The sequence below is a fragment of the Emydura macquarii genome, unplaced genomic scaffold (genome assembly GCF_026122565.2).
Source record: "Emydura macquarii macquarii isolate MOO-44397 ecotype Brisbane River unplaced genomic scaffold, CSIRO-AGI_Emac_v2 contig_1043, whole genome shotgun sequence".
NCBI lineage: Eukaryota > Metazoa > Chordata > Testudines > Chelidae > Emydura > Emydura macquarii.
In genome coordinates, this window is record NW_027131180.1 from 19,392,285 (window position 1) to 19,416,615 (window position 24,331).

Consider the following 24,331-nt stretch of genomic DNA (forward strand, 5'->3'; position numbering starts at 1 on the left):
TAGAGAAAGATAAGCTTAAGTATGACTGGCATATTTTGGCCTATACTCTTACAGGGGCAAATGGCTTTATATGCACTTTAAATTCACACTTTACTTTAATCCAAATTATCGAATGCCAGGTTGAGTTAAACTTTTGAATATATTAACTTCTCCAGCTGATGGTAAAACATAAGTTCCTGAAACGTGAATCGGACAGATGTACTGTACTCGCTCTCTAACTGAGACGGGGGAGAGCGCCAGCACAAGGCTGTTTGAGGAAGGGCTTAGAGCCTTGTGCAAAGTGTTCTGTATCAGGCTAAATGTCACAGTAAAGGGACTCTTATAGGAGGAGATTCAGGCAAGAGCTGCACGCTAGTGTGACTCAACTGTTTAGTGGACTTCCTTCCTGTTTACACTGGTCTGAGAGGAGACTCAGGTCTGATTTCGGAAGGTCTGTTTCCACAACAAAGTACTATAAAGAGCCAATCAAGATATTTAGGAATTGATGGTAATTAAAAATGATGCACATCTTTTTATCCTTTGTTTCTAAGATGTTTTAATAAAGATTTGTCCCCCTTTCCCTCCACACAGTACAACACATTTCAACGTACATCAAGCTGAGATAAAAAATAAAGCTTTCTTACAAATTACATTTTTCCAGTGAATTTTTTTTTTTTTTTTTTTGCAGTAAAAAATAGCTGCTACATAAATTCCTCCTGATCTCTGAAAAGGAGCCACAATTTCCAAAAATAGAATTCATATTTTAAATCATGTCGGATAAACCAGAGGGGAAAAAAAAGACAACAACAACAAAAAAGCTTGTATATAAATTGTTTTAAAAAGGACATGCATAGAAGTGAAAAAATATGCCATTTATCAAGAAAAATGTCATTTATCCATGTTAATGTTTTCATTTTCAGTTAGAGGCCCTTTATGTCTCAGACTTAGTTTCTTGTAAAAATGCCAAAATGAACAAAAAGGACCAGCTACAGTCATGGTAAAATAGTCAACCAATACCCTCCATATAACTTATATTACAGGCATATTGTACCATCATGTACTAGGCATTTTACAGTCTTCACGCAGAATGGTGTATGTCCTATTCAAACATGAAAAACATTTGATGGGTTTACATTCTTCCTATTTCAAAACACATAATTAGTTTAAATTACAATATCTGTTAAATAGGAACATTAAAAGAACTTCAAGAAGAAGCATATAAATATACAAACTGACTTGAAATGGGCGTTTTCCCCCCCCCCCCCTTTCCCTCAAAAGGAAAAATTGCTACACCTAGTTTTGAAACATAAAACAAAATGTTTCTGTACCTATGCAACATGTTTGTGTGTAATAAGAAAATGTACAATATGAATTTGCCTCACTTCCTACTTTAAAATAAAGATTAGGTAGATTGATATGCATTTTTAAAAAAACACACACAATATGGTTAAGTTTTGAGCTAGAATTCTGATGTATTACTGGTCACTCTCCAACCTTTGGTATTAAAACAACCCATAATTATATGGCAGTGTAAAAAAGCCAAAACATTTAACCCTAGAACATTTTCATGTCTTCCGATTGCTGCCAGGCACCGTGCCATCCTCCAGATAGCTCTAAAGGACTTGTTGCAGCAATACTTGAAGCCATTGCATCTGATGAAATAAGGCCACTTCTTTCTTCAGCTTTCCCCGATTACAAAACCACTTCAAGGTCCTTATTTCTTAACAGTTGCACCAATCTGAACAGTCAGAAGACGGACTGCAGATGGTTCCTAATCACCGTTCAAAGACTTGCAATCTTTGACAGTATTGCACGCTATCAGAGTGCTCAATCTTCTGTGTCTGGCTGCACTCCTAGCATGGCATGAAGTTCCTCTGCCGTGTACCCCAACAGGTTTTGTAGGTCACATACAAACCGGTACACGTAGCGTTTCCCTGAAGTCTTGTGAATGATGTTCTTGTCATAATAATAGCGCAGGCCTCGGCTTAGTTTCTCATAGTTCATTTTTGGCTTGTTTTTCCTTCTTCCCCACCGTCGTGCCACCTTCAGCCCCAATTGGGAGGGAAAAAAACCCACAAACCAATTAATTAATGCATACTATCCCAGTTACCTGATAAATGGGGACATTAAACTTATTTAGCAGCTAAGTCATTTTAATGGTTCAAATGCCATCAACTCAGTGGGGATACTGTGGTGAATAAGAGCTGAAGCCTTAATGAACCATCTCGGATAAGAGTTGTTGACCAGATTTTAATTAAAAGGAGTATGAGCTAGGCTCTATGAACATGACACCAATAGACAATGGATGGGCATGAGGCACCTTTCCACAAAGAGGTTTACATGAGCTGTTAATGCAAGAGAATGGGATTTCTCCTTTTGTGTGTGACGTGGCTAGACAGAAGTGCAGTGCAGTTCTTTAAGTGAAAGTTGAATTATGCAAAGTTACTTAAGGCCAGATCCAAAGGCCCCTGAAGTCAATGGAAGTCTTTTCACTGACTTCGGTAGGCCTTGGATCAGGCCTCTTAACTGCATCAGAAAGTGATTCCATCATCAATTAGAGGGTTTAAGTAAATTCTGTTAACGACTACAGTTTTAATTTCCAAAACATTTTAAATGATGACAGCAGTCATTTGATGCATGTTTTAAAAAAGACCCTTGAAGGCCTCAGTATTCTCTACATCTGCCATGCTTCTCTGCATTTCCAGAAGTTTTATCAAGTAAGTTACTTTGTTTAAACTTGAATTTCTTTAAATGGTTAAGCAATGCTGGAAGTTAAATGTAAAGACAGCATGCAAAGTACAGCTGTAATATACTAAACTTTTATGTACACCTAGGTGACTTGATTGATTCTCCTCAAAAGTCACCCAGCATCAAGCCAGACTGCACACTAAAGCATTTACAGAGGCAGAGACTCCTGATCTTGTAAACGCTTTACCTTGAAGAGTAATTTCACTGATGGAGGCTGTAGGATCAGGCCCTAAATCTTTTATTCGTCGCAATTAGCCACATACCTCATCTGGGTCAGCAAGTTTAAACTCCCATCCATCTCCAGTCCAGCTAATAAATGACTGACAGGATTTGTCTGTTAGTAACTCCAGAAGGAATTGCCACAGTTGTATAGGTCCACTGCCTGTAAACACCAAGAGAGAGTTAGTAAAATTAACATACATAACTAAATGATCCAATAAGAAATACCATAGGATAAAAGACTAAATCTTAGCATTAAACTGATTTAATTTTAAGATATTTGGCTGAGGCAAACAACAACACTGACTGTTTCTGTAACTGGAATCTGCTAAGGGATACATTAAAATGAACTGAGTTCACTATTTTAATTCAAATTAATTATCTGAACCATGCTTTGTCTCCCCCACCCATCACTTGATTCATTTCTGATGGCAGCTATATTTAAAAACCTTAGGGTCCTAAAACTGAAGTCCTTGCCATGATGAAGCTTCCAGCAATGGGAGTTCTGCTTGAGAAAGCACTCTAGGAATGAGCTGCTCAGTCAATGCTAGTGAACTTTTCCAACAGATGGAACATTACCAAAAATAGAATGCATTCTAGGTTTTAATAGTCTTACTGGAATATTGCTGTGTACAAAACAAAGAGTAGCATTACTAATGAAGAAATCATTCATAAACAAATAACGATGGGTAAGGAAGAATATACCTGTCAACCTGCCTTTATCAATATGAACATACACTCTCACAAGAGATCAGAGGAGAGAGACACAGATATATTGTGTGACATCACTTGCCTGTAAAGCCTGCTAGAATTGCTGCTGGTATAACTGGTTTCCCTTGCTCTACAGGATCACTTCTTTCTTGAATGTAATCTTTGAAAGACATTGTAGGTTTGTTCAGACACAAAGACTGGCTACAGTCATCTTCAAAGCTTTCGTAAGATGGCACACGTTGTACGTCCACTAAAGAGGATTGGCTGTTCCAGGACTGAAGCAGAGAATCTGAGCTTTCATAACTTTCTGTGCTGCTGTCGCTTGATTCATGCTCTCTGGGTTTACCTTAACATAAATAAATAATTGTTCATTTATTTTGTATGTATAAACCACATTAAGAAAAGAGTGCACAGAGTATACAACCTTAAACTAATAGTTAGCATATTAATAAGTTAAAACTTACCAGAGTTATCTATCAGCAAGTTCAGATTGTTTCTTGTGAAGTCCTGGGTCATGGAGCAGTAGTTCACATTGACCGCCTCTAACTGAGCTTTGGGAAACATGGAAAATTCTTGATCTGGGCTGAGGAGATTTGGTCCTGCAGAAGTCTGACATAAGTCACTCAGGAGGCTGGGTTTGAGATAGCTATTCATTTGCATACCATATGGGGTCTGTTCTGTATTAAAACCTGAAGTGGGGGGAGGAGGAATAGATTAGTTATTCACTACAGTCCTTGTCATAAATCCAATACCTTCATGTAAGCAGAACAAAACCAAGTCAACCCTTCCTCTGAAACATACACATAATTATACCACTAAAAACATTTTTAGTTGAAAACCTGACTTGGTAGGAACAACTGGATTAGACCCATACCCTAAGTCTACTGAAGTCAATGGATGGAATCCCATTGACTTCACTAGGCTTTCCGTAACACACCTGCTCTTGGTTAGGTGTTCCAGAGCACGATCCTGCTCTTGTTAACTCAATGAATTAAGAGAAATGCTGTGCTGAAAATATAATCCCACACATATAAACAGCCTGGGGAGGATGTAGGGAGAGATCCTTGTTATCTGCCCTCTGAGGCTCCATATTGCATCTACTTTCCTTCCACCAAAAAGGCCTAAAATATGACTCCTGCTGGACCCCATCAATTCTGCTTTTAAATTCAGCCTAGTAGTTGTGGTAAATGGCCAGTTTATACTAAACATTTGACTTCTGGAAATTCATGTATCAAAAAGGAAGTTGGTATTTCACAACCTTGCTGTGCAAATCAAGACTTTTGATTAACCACAGCTTTAACATGGTCTTCTTCCCTCCTGGTTTTACTGACTAAGGATTTGCCTCAAGAAAATATGTAGTCTGAATAATTTTCAGTGTTCATACCAACTTGCAGAATTAGTTTGTAATATCATGTGCACCCTAATGTTAAGGAAGTGATTTAAAATGTCAACCCAATCAGGATACCTACTTAAAGAGTTGTTGTTGACCCAGTGGGGGACTGAAGTGAGATGAGAGTTTTCAACATACTGATCCTGTGTCTTCTCTTGACTGTCTGAAAATAGAACAAATATTCTTTTTTATTCATCTGGACTATACAGTGTGGGGAAACATCAAGGTGACTGGAGATATTTGTGACAGTCAGCTGACATCAAAACTTTCAAAGAAATAATTTAGTGGGGAAAATTTCATGCCAATGGAATTCTAATATTCAATCTGTTTCAAAAGCTGCAACACCGATCCTGCAAACACTTCAGTAACAATTTAACTTCATGCACATGTGCAGTCCCATTGAAGTCCAGGGGACTATGCATGTATTTAAAAGTTTGTAGGATCTGGGCATCATATAAGTGTTTTGCACACAGCATTGTAACAGTGAAAAGACAAAGAAAAGGTACCAAAATCCAGCTAGCCAAAAGAACACTGATGTATGCATTCGCCAAACTGCTTTGGAAGTTGAAAAATAGTTTATGGCAACAATGGGAAAGGAAAAATGTTTTCCATTTTTCAATAGTGGTTTAGGCTCCCATTCTGTGGAATGACTAGGGTGCACAGATCCCTGCATCCACATGGAGCCCCTTGACAAAATTTGTCCTCACTGCTCTTTTGTCTTAAAAAACACACCCTCAAGTCTCCCTCTCACTCCTACATTAAGTCACTGACTTACTCCAAAACCCTGGTAAAAGTCACTAGTAACAAGAATTGACCTTGTTTGACTTTTGGTTAATTTTTTTTTCTGATTTGGATGGATCTGATACAGTATATAATTCTAGTCTCAGTTATATGAATGAACATTCTGTATAAAACTGCTGCTGAGACAACTGCACAGTTTGGCAGTAATTAATAAGTTAGTGACTACCGATGATGCTTTTATGCTTTCCAGAAAATGAATTAAAAAAACAAACAAACAAACAAACAACCTTTGATAATGTTTGTTTAAAATATTTTAAATTCACTGAGTTTTTTAGGTAATTAAACAACTCCGTGAAATACACTACAGTTCTGTTTAAGGAGTTCTCTTTCTCTCTTTATGGTTAGAATCACACAGCTGAAGTCCTTTCTGGCTCTCTAGCTACCTTTTATCATCTGTTCCAGATGTTCCCAGAGAATGTCGCCCACATAATCAGGAGCCAGCTCCAAGAAACGTTCCTTGCCCAGGTTGCACAAGTCTTGGCCATTCATGACAAACCGATGAAAGTTCACATTTACCAAACTAAACTCCCAGGTTGCCCAGAAAAGCCACTGGCAAACCTGCTGTTCAGTCCACAGCCAAGGATCTGCAAGAGATGGGGGGGGAGGGGGAGCAGGGGAAGAAAGAGCATAATATTTAAAGGCAACTCTTGATATTTATATTTATAAAAACCCAAAAGAAGTTTAGTTAAAAATATATTCACAGTGAGGAGTCATGTTTAAAAAAAAAAGTTATCTAGGATATCAGTGATTTAGTCTTAATTTTTAAACCAGTGCTCTAATTTATTCTCTTTTAACCAATGGTTGAGCTCAGTTTACTTGCTCCTCTTTTATGTTGCCAGAACACAAGCTCTCCATGTACTCATTTATTTTTCTACTACTAAGCCTAGGATTTCCAAAAAAAAGCTGTGCTTAGATCACAAGATGCATTCTTGTACTTTCTATTGACCTAAGTCTCTCTCTTTTAGAATTGTCTAACCAATCAGCATAATTTTTGCATTGAAAAGGAGTTTATAAAAAGAAAGCACTTACTATTTGGGATACCCAGACGACGCTGTTCCTTTGCGAAACCACTGAAAGTAGCTTTTAAGGCCTGACTCATCACAGCCTTACTGCATGGGGTTAAGAGAGGCAATTCACAGCTGTTTGACTCTAAAAGAAATAACAGGGGAGGAACATGTTAGCATTTAGGCTAATAAATCAGACAATGGAGAATCTACAGTGTTACTTAAAGAACAAGCAGAAGAAGTTTTCAACTATAAAATGGGACCAAATACGGCAAGCACTGTCTGTAGTTAGTTTTATGCCATTGTAAGATTTTGTTGTAACTAATGATGAAAACTCTGATGGACTTCCGTAGTAAGACGTATGCCTTTGTTATTTTCTAATAAAGAAAATAAAAACTCTACATAACACTGCTTCTTCCTTTTTTCTCCTCTACAATTTGACATCAGAATGACCTATCAACTCCAGAAACTTAGGGTACGTCTGCACTGCTGGCAGAGCAGGATCTATTTCACGGGTTCAACTGAGCAGCAGTGAAGACTCACTCAATCGAACCAGGAAGTTGACGCTGGTAATCCACCCAGGCAAAAAGAGAGTGCTGTGTCGAAGGGAGGGTATTTCCTGTCAGCGCAGCAAGGATGCCGCAGTAGGTAGATGTTAGGAAGTCGACGGGAGATACGCTTGCATATCTCCCGTCGACTGCCACCGAAATCTGCGGTAAGTGTAGACCAGGTCTTAGTTCTCAAGCTCAGTGCACAGTAACGGGGAGGGTAACAGTGATGAGTTGGCTTGTGGTTACATACACCACTGTACTAAATTGAATGTCAGACCCCTTCATGCATATATCAGTCAATTGAATTTGTGGTGTTACGTAATATGTTTTTGGTCACAATCTAGTTCCCAATGACAAATTTATGTAACTGGCTGATGATCACTGTACTGAATTTTATGCAGCCATAAATTGTTATTAATTCATAATCTAACTAGATAATCAGCTCCTTAGTTAACACTGCAACCAACTTCCATTCCAAGGAACGATTTAGCCCACATCCCATCTTCTTTATTAGAAAGATTTGGCCTGAAAATTTCCAGACTTCTTCTGGAAATAAAGAGCATTTTCAAGTAAAGTTTTCCTCAGCTGTTTTTGCATTTCTGGTCAATAAAAGTTACCCTGAATTTAATGTTGTGACTCATGTCGAACATTTCCTTGGGTCCCCCCTAGTTTTAAATCAGCTGGTCACTACTTCTTCAAAACTTTCAACTTTCCATAGATCTCTCTGAAAATGAGCACATAGATTGTGACTGACAAAATTAGATTGCACTCATGTTATTAACAAGTGTTACATCTAGTAATGTTAGTGTCACAGTTAGAGTGTGCATACATGAGTGATAAGTGGTCAGGCTTTAGGACTGTGCATGGATCTACACAGCTCATCTACTTATCCAAGGCCCTGATCCCACAATGAGCTGCATAAGTGTCTGCAGGGCTGAAGCCTTAAAGATAATATTTTAAAAAGTCTTGTCTGTTATTAAAGACTTCTTGTGCACTGTAGGTAAACAGTGACTAAAATCTAGTTAGAGAACCCAGCACTTTCTATCTTGACTGATTACGTGGCTGATCAAACTAAAAAAAACAAAAACAAAAAAAACCCCACAAACAAACAAAACAAAACCCAACAATATTTACCATAAGAAATTGAATCAAACCCTGTTGGCACTTCTTGGAGGGTTTGATCTTCATTTAATGAGGGAAAATATCCTGCAAACAAAGAGTTTGTGACATCAAAGGTGTCAAATGCTGGTTGATGCTGCAAAACAATTCAAGAAAGAATATTCAGTGTTAGTATTCTGCTAGAGCAATGCCAACAGCAACTGCAAAGAGGATGGGTTAAGTTAATATCTGGAGATAATGTATATACATTATCTTCTGCAAACTATTAAACCATGAGTTCAAAGTACAAATGAATAACGATTTTAATGCAATGTTAAGGTTTTACAGTTAAAATAAAAATGTAAAAGTTAAGATTCTAACAGCAGTGTTAACGTAGCTGTGTGGCACATTCTGCACGTCTTATGATATCCATTTTTACAACATGAACAAAAGGTATACTAAGCTACACACTATACAGAATAAGCGAATGCTATGTTTATATTACATCAACGTTAGTTCATCTGCATTGTTTCTTGTTCTTCTGGGCCAGACCCACAGATGATGTAAATCAGCATAGATCACTGACTTCAATGGAGCTAAACTGGTTTAAATAAACTGAGGCTCTGGCCTTCTGATTAACATGCATCAGAGTTGCACAGTTACACTAAACACAGCTCTTTTTGCATTTTAATCTTTTCAAAGACAATGCTGCCTGTATTAAAATTGTTAGAAGTTAAATTACCCCAATTAAGCTTTGATGCTTCCACCTCCACAGAGGTGAGAGGATCAATTAAGTTCCCATATGAGCTGTTATTGACTGCAGGCAGTGTTCTGCAAGACTGTGTTAAAAAAGCAGGACACCTGTTTACAGTGTGACAGCTGCATCTTTGAACTAAAGACACTCAACTATTTTAAAATTGAGGCGATACAATGAAAAATCACAAACTTTAGTTATAGTAGGCACAACTAGCAGCTGTTTTAATCTTTTCTATAACAAGTTTTATTCTAACAGGTTGTGTGTATTTTATACACAAATTTTAACTGATTGCTAAGTTGTAAAGAGAAGTTAGTATCATTTTATAGCCTTATAATAAAGGAAGCTGTCACTAGCAGTATGAGTATTAATTATTGCACTAGAAGGACTAGAGAACAACAACAACAAAATAATTGTCAATCTGAAGACTGAAGTAGGTTTACCTAAACTTTTGGAAATATTTAATCTAAAAACACATTACTCACTCAGTCTTATATGACTTATGAAGTAGAGACTTTTCTTAGGTGTGTTTGTTTATTTAATAGTTTAGATTACTAGATTGTACCAAACTACTGCATTTCACAAAAGCAGCTTGGTCTTCAGCGGTCTCCAATGAGCTTTTGCAAGTTTAAACCAATGGACAAAGAAGAAATAGGACTGGCTATAATAGAATGTTTGAGGAAAAAAGGAAAGTAGTTTCTGCTGATGAGCAGCTGATGTCACTTTTATTAAAGACTTACAACTATTTGTAGGAAATCTAGTTTCCTATCATTCAAACTCTTAAGTGCTTTATTTGGGAGGTGCTGTGTACATACCAAGTTATTACTGAATGTCTCAGGCCACATGCACACCTTCAGGTCTAAGAGCTACAAGACTTTTCTACAAAAGTGAGCTGCATAGATTTACTTAACATGCCAACTAGTCACGAGAGAGACTTGTAGCAACGGACAGAGGGTGTCACTAGAAATTTCTATTGATGAGATTTAAAGACAATTACACCTGAGGGTACAGTACTTGGAAAGCTGTAAAACATAGCACTGATACCCATATGATAGCATCTGCAGTAAGGGGAGCCAGAGACTAAGGAAACACCTACAATATTTGTAGATGGTTCCTATTTGCTTAGTCATCCACTTAAATGTTGACACCAAGGTACAGATTTCTGCTGAAAATAACCTAATACTGCTCAGTATAACATTGACTTGCTATCAATTGACTGTACTAACTTATTTTTCCATAATAGCATATTTAAGTATCTGGACATTCCCTGACTCTGGTTCTTTTCTGGAGTCTACAGCTTTTCTATTTTGATGCATAAGGATATTTTTGTTTTGTAACTTGGCAGGGCAGCAACTCAAGTAAGACACTTTCACCTGCATGGAGAATTGAGGCGAGTTTTTATAAGAAGTTGCTATGCATTTCAGGACCTAATTCATGGCAGCCTATGACCTACAGAAAGAAAGCCTCACATAAAGAAAACTCTAGAAGTCTTGCTTATAATTGGTAATTTAATCCAAAAATATACTGAGCTGACCAGCAGCGTTAAAGTTAATTAGTATGAACAAAGACTGTTCATATATACATGCTATACACATGATAGCAATAAGAAAAGTCAGGGAAAAGATATCTTAAAGCTGGTTATTTGTGAAATAGTTAATAATAAACCAGCTGTCTGGTCTGCTACTAAAAATGCTTTAAATGTTAATAGAGAATAGCTCTGATTCATCACTTGCACCTAGAAGAAAGGCCAAGTTCTTTCAACATAATCTGGAAACTCCTGTGTTTTGTGTAAATAAATGACCCTTACAATGAGTCATTGGAAAGAATGCAGTAGTATGTGAATGAGTAGAAAGCATACCATACCCAAGTTTCATGTTTCAGAAATGTAAAATGTAAATGTTTGAACATTGCTTTGAATAGGTAATAAAACCCTATATGGGATAAATTCTGCTCACTTTACTCATAGTCAAAAAAGTATTATTTGACTTTACAGCAGTTATGTATAAGTTTATTACAAAACAGTGCAAAACTTGAACCAAGTTCAAAAGAATTGAAAACAACGATGCAGTGACAGAATAGAATCTTAAGGGCCGACGTAATATTGTGACAAATATTAATCTAACTCCAATCTGTTTTGTGCCTGGCATAACTCCTGTATAGGAGAGCAATCAGTTCACAAATCTGCCATAAAGCTTCCTATTATGCTATATGAAATGAATATTTGGTTGCTGGTTAGCAAAACAAATGATGTAAGCAAGAGAAAAAATGTTTGCAATTGACTTTAAATGAGACTGATGTCTCTGAAAGACTGGTATTTTTCATAGTTTTCTAGGCCAAAAAGAATTTGATTGGTCTTTATTTGATTTGCCTCAATCATCATGATACAAGTGATCAATGTTGGACTAAAGACCTTTCATGAATACATTACAAATTAATGATGCACTTGCAGACTGCTACAAATCTTTAAAATTCTGTTTTTTCTAATCTGTCCTCAATTTATAAATTTCTTTCAAAACAAGCCAAGACATTTGAACAACTATTTCTTACAAATAAGACTACAATGCATGAAACAAAAAAAACCAACCAAACTATTCAGTCTAGATTTTCATTTGGTAGATTAGCACAAAAAAACAGAGATAACTTAATTTTCTCATATTAAACTAATGAGTTTCTATACCTCAATCTTATCAGAATACACTGACAGCCTTGCATGAAGTTAATTGTAGAATGACCATCTGGGACCCAATCCTGCTGCTCTTACTTACACAATTCTGATTGACTTTAATGGATTGGAAGTCAGAATTTGACCCTACCTCTTGCTTTCCAATCTTTAGGATGGGTTTGTCAAATGTATATTTTCCTGTTTAAACAGTGTGCTTTAAATGGCTAAGTGCTTGTTCCTGATCTTATAGAAGTAAATGTCAACAAGAAGGAGCTCAAGGTAATTAGCCTTTTAATACTTGAGAATCTCTTCTCTCCTCAGCATGCACATAGAATCATAGAACTGGAAGGGACCTTGACAGGTCTTCTAATCCAGTCCCCTGCACTCAAGGCAGGACTAAATAGTATCTAGACCATCCCTGACAAGTGATTGTCTAATTTGCTCTTCAAAACCTCCAATGACAGAGATTCCACAACCTCCCTAGGCAATTTATTCCAATCACAGTGTTTAACAAAAGACCACCATCACCATCAACATGCATCTCTCTCACTAACATGAACAATTTGTGGATGGAGTGGGAGATTAGACCACTTGTTTTTAGTCTCTCTCCTAGTAAAACACACCTTGAGCATTCCTCTGTGTATGTTAGACACAGGAGCTACCTGATCCATGTTCTTGGTTCCAAAGTCACTCATCTGAAATGAAAACAGAATGCATGAAAAATATTTGTTCTTACACAAGGTAAAGTTAGTTAACAGAAGCACCTCATCTGCTCTGTTGTAGAACATAAGCTTGTAATACCACAAGGAAACACTTCATTCAGAGGACTCTCTGACAAGACAGTAATCAGAAACCTTTCATCTTGAATAATATGTCCTTGACACAGGGCTGGATTTTTACACCTTTTGAATTGAGATGAACTCCATCAAAGTCAACGAAGTTAAAATGGCATGAGATGTGTATATGTAAGAAGTGGATCAAGCTCTTAGTATGCAAGAAGAAAGACTTCCTAGTGCTCAAGTTAGTTGAATTTAAATTTATAAACATATAGAAATTCTTTGCTCGCCAAGTATTCATTGCTTATCCACAGGTGTTTTCAAGCTTTTGGTCCCAGTACTTTAAACAGTCAAAAAGCTAAAGCATAAATTTTTACTTTGTTTACTGGATTTCTACTAACCACCCATAAGTGACTTAGGACTTTCACACAGGGCACCACACCCCTACCTACAAAGGGAGATTTAATGAGTCCTCTCTGTTTTCACTCAGATAAGATATTTTGGTACTAAGTCTTGGACAAAATGTGTACTCTGGATTGTCCAAAAATACATGTCAATCAAGTACTGAATATAGGTTGTTAATGTGAATTATTAGCCTGAAAAAAAGAATGTAGCTTCTAACAGATGGATACAAATTTCATTTATTTACCCTTTGACAATCATGGTCCATTGAATAAATATTTGAAGACTAAGCAAAATAAGCAACAACCTATTATGAGCAGATGTAGTTTCACAACAACACATGGTTTAGATACTTTGGACACATCAGAAGGAACATGCAGTAAGGTATTGTATCTCTAAAAAGCTCACTGTGTCTGGATGGTAAATGTTCTAACTATGTTACTCATTTTACACTCTTCCCCCCTTTTATGCAAGTAGCAACAAAGTCTGTTCCAAAGACTGGCCTGAGTATTTATTAAAGTATCCCCAAAAATGTTACAGTACTGTTTTGCACACTCATAACTTAAAATATAACCAAATTTAGACAAATATTTGTTTGAGGATAGACTGCTTGCCAAGTTTCTACCTAAAATGATATCTTACTACAGTTACAAACCTTTTTAAAATAATCAAGTTTATAATATAATGGGACCAATAACAGACTTGACTGCAGTGGCATAAAAATATTGTCCTGTAGCCTACAATGCAAGGAATTGTGCATGATTTTAAGACTTGTTCTAAATCTGTGTTTGACAAAATAATGAAATATTCACTCCGCTCACTCAGTAAGACAGTAATGCAGGCTTATGGGCGTTGCTCTGGCTTATGAGGATGTAACCACACTGAACAGAACTGCTTTATCAGAATCCATCGAGACTGTTCATTTAAAAAAAAACAAAAACAAAAAAACCCAAAAACCTTTTCCTTCCACTTTCTCTCAGCACGATGCTGGCTTCTATACCTTCACAGAAAGTGTTTAGAAACTAGCATTGGCCCATAAATGCTATATCAGGAAAAGGTCAGCCCCACCATTTCCACATCATAGCTGTAGTTATTAGAAAACAAAATTCCCTTCTGCCCCTCTTAATTATTTCTATATATGTGTAAAAATCAAAAAGTACTCAAACTAAGCAAATCAAAGGTCTAAGCAAAACAAATACAGCTTGCTAAAATGATACCCATCCAAAGTGTCCATATAAATAAACCAATAACACCAGCCCCTTTTCTCCTCATCTTTGTCTGATCACTTACAATCCTACAATTTTAAATTTAAAGGCTTATTTCAGCTTTTGTGTTAACTCTTCTTCCACATACAAAGCTTAATGACTGAAAATAGAAAGCAACTGCATTTGAAAGGAATACAATCAGTTTATCCTGGTAAGCCAGTTGTTGCTCCATTTTAGAATTTAGTAGAGTTTCTAAAGCTGCCTTTTTTTTTTTTTTTTTTTTTTTTTTTTTTTTTAAAGTTTCTGTAAGTTACTACTCCTTATACTTTAAGGGTGTCTATCTAGCTCTAAGCCTCAACTGCTAGATATAGCTGCATTTGTGATGTAGCAATGTTTTTTCAATAATCTTAATTTTTGGCCCATCTTGTATTGTGAATAGTCTGAAGATTTCAGTTTAAATCATGGTTCCACTGAAGCCACCTGTAATCTTCCCAATGACTTCAGCAGAACCAGGATTTATTTACCTGTTATATTTTCTTGATTTAGCTCAGTAAGTGTTCACAATACAAATAGTAATTTATCAAAAAACAGTATAACTAACATTTCTTTCAAGATATATTAAAACTAACCACTACATTTCTCTGCCAGTCTGCTTACTTGCTGTTTCAAGCGCACACAGTCACTTTAACTATCTCATCAATGTTATGTTTTGAAGGCAACTGGAAAAAGACTCTGTAGCACAAAATTATGTGCCAAAATCCTCATCTGTTAACATCAGGTCCCCCCCCCCCCCTTTGATCAAATTCTTCAAGTACAACTGGTATGACAAATGAAAGGATATAAATAATCATGTTACTAGTTTGGGCCACCTACCAAAAGAGGCAAGAGTTTCCAGTTTTGTGATACGGAACTCCCACCAGAGTACTGGAAAATAAACGGGGCTGAGCGTGTAATACAGATCTTTGCAACAGAAAGACTTCAAGTTGGAGCATTTCATTGGGATGATGAACACTGCTGTTTTAAGTTCATGAAAAGGCACAATGGCTCAAGGTGACTGGGCCTCACAAACCCACTCCTCCACTAACAGCTACTGATTCCTGTTAGCTACAATGTGTCTAGCAAAACACCTTCAACACCCTACATAGCCGAGAGTGGATGAACCTAAACAACGTGAATAGGATCAGTTATTAACTACTACTTCTGAATACTGATCAACTTCTTTCAGCAATAATCAGGAACTTCTTTACCTAGAGCAAGCTTTTGTCTATTCAGAAGTAAAACTAAATCAGTGTTGATATTTGAGACCTAACTAATTAGGCAGCTAGTCTTCATAAGCTAGACCCACCAGTCCTTCCCAACCAAAACTACATCTGGCTTCAACGTGTTTCTTATAATGGGCTTAAATTCAGAGCGCTCTTAATTTCAAAGCATCATTTATTAGATTCCAGTTAGTAGTGATTCTGCCTTAAATATTTGGTAAATGACTTGTCTCACAGTTGACACTTGCCCCCACAAAAAGACATAGAAATCATGCAGCCAGACTTTTTTTTTTTTTTTTTAAAAAAAAGCTCCTTTAAACTAACTTTAAAAAACTCAAAGACCAAAACATCTGAGGCATCTGCCTACTAACTCTTTGCCCCCCACCCCCACCCCCCACTCAGTTACATCCACAAAGGACTTCCGTGACTGCCAACGTTTAACCTATTCCTCAACCTTCCAGAGTATCACGAAGTTTCACGGGCAGAAAATTTCTAAAACACATTCAAGTAGGTGCCATCTTCTTCCTCCCACACTAAAGGAGAGCATCATGAGCCAGTTCTAGATTCCAAGAACTCACAATTCAGTGTAAGACCAGCCTGGCTGAAAAGAACTTCTAAATATTTCTCAAACTGGAGAGTCCAGGAAAAACCTCCCTGTAAAGAGAGGTTGGGAAGCCTTCAAAACCAATGTCCATGAATTTGCCATCTCTCTCGTACTTCACCAGTGCCATTTGCTTCGCCAATATAAAACACACCGATTCCCTTTCCCGCCTGGTGTCTCCTTCCCAGCCGAAGGAGGAGCAGCAGCAGCAGCTGAGGGAGCCGGGGGGGAGGATCGGGAGGCGAGGACGGATCGTCTTCACAGAGCAGGGCACTGCCCACGCCGGCTTTTGAAGCGGCTGTCTGTCTATCTGTCTGTTCCCCCCTCACCCGCGGCAAAGCTTGGGCGTAGCAGCCCCGAGGCAGGTCCCCCCCGAGCCCGCTGCTGTGCTCCGGCCGCGGCGGTAGCTCCAGGGGCCGCTGGCGAAGAGGGAGCTGTTCGGCTCTCGCTAGCCGCAGCCCCCCGAACTCCACCGCTGGAGACCAGACGCCGCGCGAGAGCGGGCAGCTCCGGCCAGGAGGCGCGACAACGGAGCCGCACGGCCGCCCAGCGAAGCGCCCCCTTCAGCGCGCAGCCCGCCTCCCGCCCAGCGTCACCCCCTCGCCCGGGAGTGCCGCCCTCCCACGGGCCACGCCGCCCTGCTGAACCCTCGCCCCGCGCCTCACCTGGGCCGCCCGCAGCGAAGCTCTCCGACCCCGGCGCTCGCTGCTTCTCCCGCCTCGGAAAGGCGCTGCCTGCTCGGCAGCCCAAATCGCCTGTGCGGAGCCGAGCCGGCCCCCGCCACCCACGCGCGAGCCCGGCGCCGGAGCTCGGGGCTCTCCAAGGGCCAGGCGCGCTAACACTAGCGCTGGCGCTGGCTGGGGAGGGGCGCACGGTCGCGCTCTGCTGTGCTCGGCTCTGCGCCGGGCGGGTGCGGTGCTGGTGCTGGCGCGGTGCGTGGGCGCTGGCTGGCTGCTGGTAGCTCCGGGTGAGCCGCGCGCGCTCAACAACAGCTGTGTCACTCTCTGCGGCTCCTCCGAGCGGGTCCGGGCTTTTCGCTCGCTCTGCAGGGGAAAGAGGCGGAGCTCGACTCCCCGCGGGCCCAGCCTCCCTGGCTTACAGGAGAGGAGGAGGCGGAAGAGCCGCTTCCTTCTCTTATCGCGCTTGTTGTCCTAGCCAGTGTGTTGGGGTTGCCGAGCAAACAGCCGCCACCCCTCCTCCTTCCCTCCTCCCCCCCCCCCCGCCGGGGTGTGAATGGAGTCTGAGCTGGGGCTTTCACGCACGGGCCCCCTCCTCTCTCCTCCATCTGTTTGTTGTTTTCTTCCCTGAAGGGAGGAGGCCAGCCAGTCTTGGAGGACTTTGCATCACAAAAGAAGAGGGGGCAGAAATACCTGGATTCTCTGAGGGAGCTGATGTGCTTGATTCTCTCCAACCTTCCAAAGGTCGCGTGGGGGAGTCTCTGTCACTGATCATTTTTGTAATCAAGTTTGGATGTTTTTCCAATGGTGGTGCCATAGGAATTATTTGGGGGAGTAGGGAGCGCTATGGCCTTCATTATGCAGGCGGTCAGACTAGAGCAGCGATTTTCCACTTTTTTTCATTTGTGGCCCCCTAAAAGTTTCAAATGGAGGTGCGGACTCCTTTGGAAATCTTAGAAGTAGTCTATGGAGTCGCAGGAGTCCATGGACCATAGGTTGAAAACCACTGTTCTATGGTAATGACAACCTTTCATGGATGCCTTAGATATTGTCTGTGGCTCCTGGGGGAGGGGGTCTGCGGATCACTGGACTAGATGATCATCCTGGCCCTGGAATCTGTGAAGCTAAGAAAACCTCAAACATAAAAAATGCCAATTTTTAGTGGATCCAAATGATGTATCGACACAGTGGTAAGATGAGGTGTATCAGACTCTTCAGCACAGAGCGACACAAAAATAAATCTTCATGTCTGCCTTCCAATCTGGACAGTATTTAGTACCATAGTAGAGGATATATGACATGTAAAACTGATACTGGGCTTCCCTATGGCTATTTGTAACCAATGTAAATGGCTTTGTTTTGTATTTTCCATTTATCACTCTAGATACTTCTAAGGAGGAAAAAGTACAAATGTTGTCATTCATTCCAAGCCCTTTGTTGTTTTTTGATGGGGAAGTGAGCCACACCAAATGCTAAATTATGGGACTGATGTAGAAATTTCTGGGTGAAATTTTATGGCAAAAGATCATGTCATAATGTCCCTTCTGCTCTTAAAATGTATGAATTTTCCAGAACTTTTCATTGAAAAACTTGCCATCGGCTTGATAGCAGATCAGAGCTACTGTAGAATCACACAAAGAGTCTTAAGTAGCCAGCTTCCAAACCAATTTAAGGAGTTTTAGATAAAAACCAAGACATTTCATCTTATTCATTTAATTGGGAGGCTACAAAATCATTCAGACATGTAGCCAGGATTTGGGTATCGGTGTCAAATCCAGCTCTACCACATAGAAAGGACATATAATTTTGGGGGCAGTTAAATATTTATTGGTTGTTCTTTTTAATGTGAACAGCTGGGAACTAACTGGGGGACTATAAGTGAGAGTTTATTCTTCTGGGTTGTCTCGGGCAACAAAACCTTAGAGCTGATTGTACTGTATGTTTTTGTTAAGAAAACCTGTATTTCTTTTTACCTGCGAGACTGCAGTGTATTTATTCTGAATCTTGATCTTTCTCTCCCTTCATTTATTTCTAGGGTCACAGTGATAAAATGCTTGGACCTTTTAGGTTTAAGATAGTTTGCAAGAGGCCAGCGTTATGTAATTGATTCTGTTGCTTTATTTCAGACACTGACTGTCCTTTTTGTGTTCTGTAAAAAAATGTTCATAAAGCTGATATAATTTTGATTGGTCACATGTGACTTTTTGTTGGTGTGAGTTAGGGGCAGCACAAGCTGGCTTTTACAAGCTCTCAGAAGAGATATGGGGATATTTTAAAGCCTATGTCTCTGATCTTTTATGATCTGAATTTAATATAATCTATTTCTGACTAACTGTTTCAAGGGATGCAGAGTAAATTTAAAAGATTTTTCGTAAACAAAGTTAATTCTTAATATGGTGTCATGGTTAACAAAAGAAAGTGCCCTAGACATCCTCTGTCAATACAAAACCTCAACTGCCTTGTCTTGCTTTCCTTTCTGTCAAAGAGAGCAATAGTTTATGCAGAATCCTGTTTACTCATATAGGTGCAGAACTGCCCTGTTGGTTAAGGGAGACAGGCCTAGGTGTTTGCACAAGTAAGTAAATCAATCTGTTCATGTCTGAATATCAGTGACATCATAACAGAATTTTCAAAAGCCTTCGTGATCCATCGCTAACTTCAAGCACTCAGCAGCTGATCTTCTAGTGATCTGCTACACACCATCCATCTAGTTGCTCGTCGTCCCCTGCTGTGATGATCCACCATTCCTTCCATAGTAACTTTCTCAAGTTATTAATGTGACCAAAATACATAGGTTTGCATCTGTTGTTTTCTGTCGCTAGAGTCGTTTTCTCTCCAATAATATTTCTAACAGAGGAATTTGTCCTTTTAGCTGTCCAGGAGATATGCAAGAGTCTTTGCCAGTGCCACATTTCAAAAGCTTCAATTTTCTTCTTGTCTGCAGCATTAACTTCCCACAATTCACATCCATACATTTCTGCAGAAAAAAATAGATTTTTCATCAGTCACACCTTTGTGCATTTCAAGGGGCTGTGGTTTTTCTACACTTTCTTAAGAAAGGCCATAGCTGAGTGAGCCATTCCTAGTCTTAGGCTGTTCTAAAGAAATCAGAAGAGCCTCCTTTGTTGGATATATATGATTCCAGATAATTAAATTCATCTGCCTCTACAACTTGTCTATTAATTGTGACTTCCACTTACATCCTGTTTATGTTAGTCATGGCAAGTGCATGTATTTTGTTTTCATCACATTTAGGAATATTCCTCAGTAACTTTTTACAGACTCCAACTTTTGTTGCATTGTATTGGTGCTTGTGGCAAAGAGTGTGTCATCTGCATATCTATGGTTGGTTAAGCAGTATCTGCCAATGGAGATTCCAGCTCCTTCCACTTTGTTAAACCTTCCATGACTTGTCTACAAAACTACTCAAGATAGTTAAGTCCAAAGCTGAGTGGGAAGAGTTACAAAAGCGATCTCACAAAACTGGGTGACTGAGCAACACCATGGCAGATGAAATTCAGTGTTGATAAATGCAAAGTAATGCACATTGAAAAACATAATCCCAACTATACATATAAAATGGTGGGGTCTAAATTTAGCAATTTCCACTCAAGAAAGAGATCTTGGAGTCATTGTGGATAGTCTCTGAAAACATCTACCAGAATGTTGGGAATCATTAGGAAAGGGATAGATAAGACAGAACATAGCATATTGCCTCTTTATAAATCCATTATCTGCCCACATCTTGAATACTGCATGCGGATCTGGTCACTCCATCTCAAAAAAGATATATTGGAATTGGAAAAGGTACAGAAAAGGGCAACAAAAATTATTAGAGGTATGGAACAGCTTCCATATGAGGAGAGATTAATAAAACTGGGACTTTTCAGCTTGAAAAAGAGATGACTAATGGGGATATGACAGAGGTCTATAAAATCATGACTGGTGTGGAGAAAGTAAATAAGGAAATGTTATTTACTCCTTCTCATAACACAAAAACTAAGGGGAACCAAATGAAATTAATAGGCATCAGGTTTAAAACAAACAAAAGGAAGTATTTCTTCACACGATGCAGAGTCAACCTGTGGAACTCTTTGGCAGAGGGTGTTGTGAAGACCAAGACTATATCACGGTTTAAAAAAAGAACTAGATGAGTTCATGGAGGATAGGTCCATCAATGGCTATTAGCCAGGATGGGTAGGGATGCAAAATCATGCTCTGAAATGTCCCTAGCCTCTGTTTGCCAGAAGCTGAGGATGGGTAACAGAGGATGGATCACTTGATGTTGTCTGTTTTGTTCATTCCCTCTGAAGCACCTGGCATTGGCCACTGTTGGAAGATAGGATACTGAGCTGGATGGACCATTGGTCTGACCCAGTATGGCCGTTCTTATGTCTCATAACAAATTCTCTGTATATGTTAAAGAGGTTTGGGAACAAAATACACCCTTGTGTCACACCCTGCCCAGTGGAAAACCACTTACTGTTGCCTACTGCTATTTGCACTATGGTCTGTTGGTGGTGGTAGAGACTTGCAATGAGTTCAATAAGTTGCTTTGGAATCCCCATATCTGCAAGTATCCTCCAAAGATAAAATTTTGGCATCAAATGCTTTTGAGCAGTGTATGAAGCACATGATCAATGGGCGATCTGTACTCTCTTCATTTTTCAGTTATGTGAAAGAAAGTCATGATTTGGTCATGTGCCTTGGCTGTCCCTGAAACTAGGTTGTTGTGGTATTAGTTCTGCTTCTATCCCTTGTTTCATGTGATCCTGGATTATGTAGAGCAGAACTTTGCTCAAGTGAGATATCAGGGAAATGGTACGATAGTTACAGCACTCTGATATGTATCCCTTTCTTTATACGGGCAGAAAAATTCCCTTCATTCAGTCTTCTGGCCAATTTCTAGTCATCCATACATCATTAAAAATTTTCCACATAGCCTGTGAATTTGTCTGCTCAGTTTCTTTTAGTCTCTCCTGCATTCTTCTGTCGCCAAGCCATTCTCTTTCACTCTGTTATTTTCCTGCCAGCTCAAACATCTTTTCTCTTAACCATCATGTGCACAGAGACTTACTTTTTAGAATGTGTGCTTTGGTGGTTTCAGGTATAATAATTTTTATTATGGGCAAAGCAGGAAAAACATAAGTCTGCCTTAGTCAAATCAGAGGGACAGAGAGACTCTAAGACCATAGGGAAACATTCCAATTTTTGAATATTTTTCCAGTGGTTTTAATTAACACCCTTACCCCACCTAAGACTTATGAGAATGAAGCCTTAAAAAAAGATGTATGAATAATTGTACATTTTTTTCTTACAAAATATGTTCTTATCAGTCAACTGGGTCATTTATTCTATTAATTTCAACAACAGTTCTATATATAGTATTTTCTGCAATAGTTTCAGGTAAGTTAAAATTTAAAAGCAAGGTTAAAATCAATATTAGATATACTTAAAAGTGGTACCTGTTTAGCTTTGGAATTTGAATCAGAAGCTGGTACTAGGGTCATGAAACATGAATATGCTTCATGCCTTGAAAAATCTGCTTGCCCCTGGAAAGTGAGAATCTTCCCCTATGGAATGGAAGGGCTGTAAAGTGTCAATTTTTTGCCCAATTTTTCTTTTAAAATGTTTGTTTCTCACTCTTTGTGAAAGTTGACCTCCCGTCGACTTCTCTGCTCCTCTTCTGTGCACCGTCTTCACTGCACTGCACCACTTGTGAAGGTGGTCTTAGTACGTCAATTTCTGGATCGACTGAGCGGGGCTTCACTGACCACTCAGTCGATCCAGAGAAATCGATCTGACAGCAGTGACATCAGGGTGGCCATAGCCTGTGTCTTTGGGCAAGCCACTTAACCTCTCTGAGTCTCCTGATTTGTAATTTGGGTATAATAATGATACTTTTTAACCCCTTGTAAAGTACTTTGATATTTGCAGCTGAAAAGGACTATGGTCCTGATTCAGAAGAATATTTAAGGTTATTATTATTATATGTCACTTTACTTAACCTAACTCACATTCTAGTTTAACTCTTGCTTTCATTCATAGCATAAGGTTGTGACTTTTCATGTAACAAAAACTCAGTAGCTGCTACTTTTAGATTTCTATACTAGAATTCAAACTACCATTTGAACGTTGATTTCACATCTCAGAGTCAGGATTTTTTGCATTAATAATTGTTGCTTCTTTTATTGCTAGTGTCACAACTCTATAATTCCCCCATTTGCTGCCCTTAAATAGTGGTTCCTCTGCAATTTGTGGTTATAGAAGTCTGTACTCTATGGTTTGTAGCCCAGTTTCTTCAAAATTAGATTCTTTAATTTAATACTTCCCCCATAGTGTATATTCCATATAGTTGCTTCTCCTGCCTTTACATAGGGGCCTGATACCTGATTCCTTCTGTCAAATGTGCACAAGGCAGGCAAATTATGATGGCACACTTTTGAGAGAGACACAAAAATGGCTTGATTAAGATGGCATTTCTTAATGCAAGTGAGTCCTGATCTAATAAGGTGGCATCTGCTAAATTCATAAGGGGAACCATTATAAACTGTATGTCATCTGGATAGCGATTTTAATGATAAGACTGACAAGAACAATTATGCCAATCTTAATATAGGGGAAACAACTCTCAGAAAAGATAAGATAACAGATTAGAAGTTACTTATTCTTTGTTGATCATTTCTATGCTGGGGTCCTATGCAAAAATAAAAATCTTCTTTTAATAACTACTAATACTAATGCATACATCAGTATTATAGCTTTAAAATAGATAATGTTATGCCATCTTAAACAGAAACAATCAAATTTACATCAGAACTTGGTTTGTATTGATTATTAATGCAACCTTATGTCTTGTCCTAGGTGCTGCCTATTTCATTCTCCTCCCCCCAACTCTATATGTGGCTCTATATGTACTTCATTTTTATTTGTTTTAACTTACTATAAAACATGGTGACACATGTGAATGGTGCAGTATAAGTCAATGAGTAATCACAATGTCAGTGCCATTGTGAAATCTCCATTGAGAATCTTCATTGTGAAACCACTGTGGGAAACTGGTGCCTTTTTTCAAGCTCTTCTGTAGCTGAGTTCTCACCATGTTGCCAAGTGACTACGAAGGTGTGAAAGCCAGACAATAAAAGGGTAGAGAAGTGTTAGGGCCAGAATTACTAGGAACTCGTGTTGCTTGGAAAGTCTCCAGTAATTCTTCCACAGAATGCATTTCTCAATACACTTCCTCATGTGGTATCTTTCTAGAAAAGACGTAAATGAGTCCCCAGATCTTGGGGATGGTTCTGGCTAGCTAGCTCCCTACCCTTCCCTAGGATAATGTCTTCTAAACACTCTAAAAATGACCCTCTGACTTTGTGATTCCAGGTGAAGGAACTTGCTGAAATTTTAAAGTATTTAAATATGAGACATTTAATGGGTCAATTTTTTTTCTTGGTTATGTGTCTCTTTCTCCCATTGATATCACTGAATGCTGTGGAC

At 38.9% G+C, this 24,331-nt stretch overlaps 1 protein-coding gene across 5 annotated transcripts; it reads right to left on the minus strand.

Annotated features, from left to right (window-relative positions):
* Positions 1-509: 509 nt before the first annotated feature.
* Positions 510-17,311, minus strand: ETS2 (ETS proto-oncogene 2, transcription factor). 5 transcript variants are annotated; one of them, XM_067545241.1, is made up of 10 exons: positions 16,826-17,311; positions 12,541-12,612; positions 8,538-8,658; positions 6,878-6,997; positions 6,232-6,432; positions 5,127-5,210; positions 4,122-4,346; positions 3,736-4,003; positions 2,991-3,105; positions 510-2,022 (listed from the first exon to the last, which is right to left on the minus strand). In XM_067545241.1, the coding sequence occupies exons 2-10, from the start codon at positions 12,610-12,612 to the stop codon at positions 1,807-1,809; spliced, it is 1,422 nt and encodes a 473-aa protein (XP_067401342.1). In that variant the 5' UTR covers positions 16,826-17,311; the 3' UTR covers positions 510-1,806. The 5 variants fall into 5 exon arrangements, with proteins under 5 accessions (XP_067401342.1, XP_067401346.1, XP_067401343.1 ...); XM_067545245.1 differs by lacking the exon at positions 16,826-17,311 and adding an exon at positions 16,315-16,657; XM_067545242.1 differs by lacking the exon at positions 16,826-17,311 and adding an exon at positions 16,138-16,656.
* Positions 17,312-24,331: the final 7,020 nt, after the last annotated feature.

Coding starts and splice junctions, on each gene's coding strand:
- ETS2 (XM_067545240.1), bottom strand. CDS start 12,705: ATGTTCTACAACAGAGCAGATGAGGTGCTTCTGTTAACTAACTTTACC. Junction 4,347..5,126: donor GGTCAACAACAACTCTTTAA/GTAGGTATCCTG, acceptor CCCCCACTTCAG/GTTTTAATACAGAACAGACC. Junction 4,004..4,121: donor CTTGCTGATAGATAACTCTG/GTAAGTTTTAAC, acceptor ATTTATGTTAAG/GTAAACCCAGAGAGCATGAA.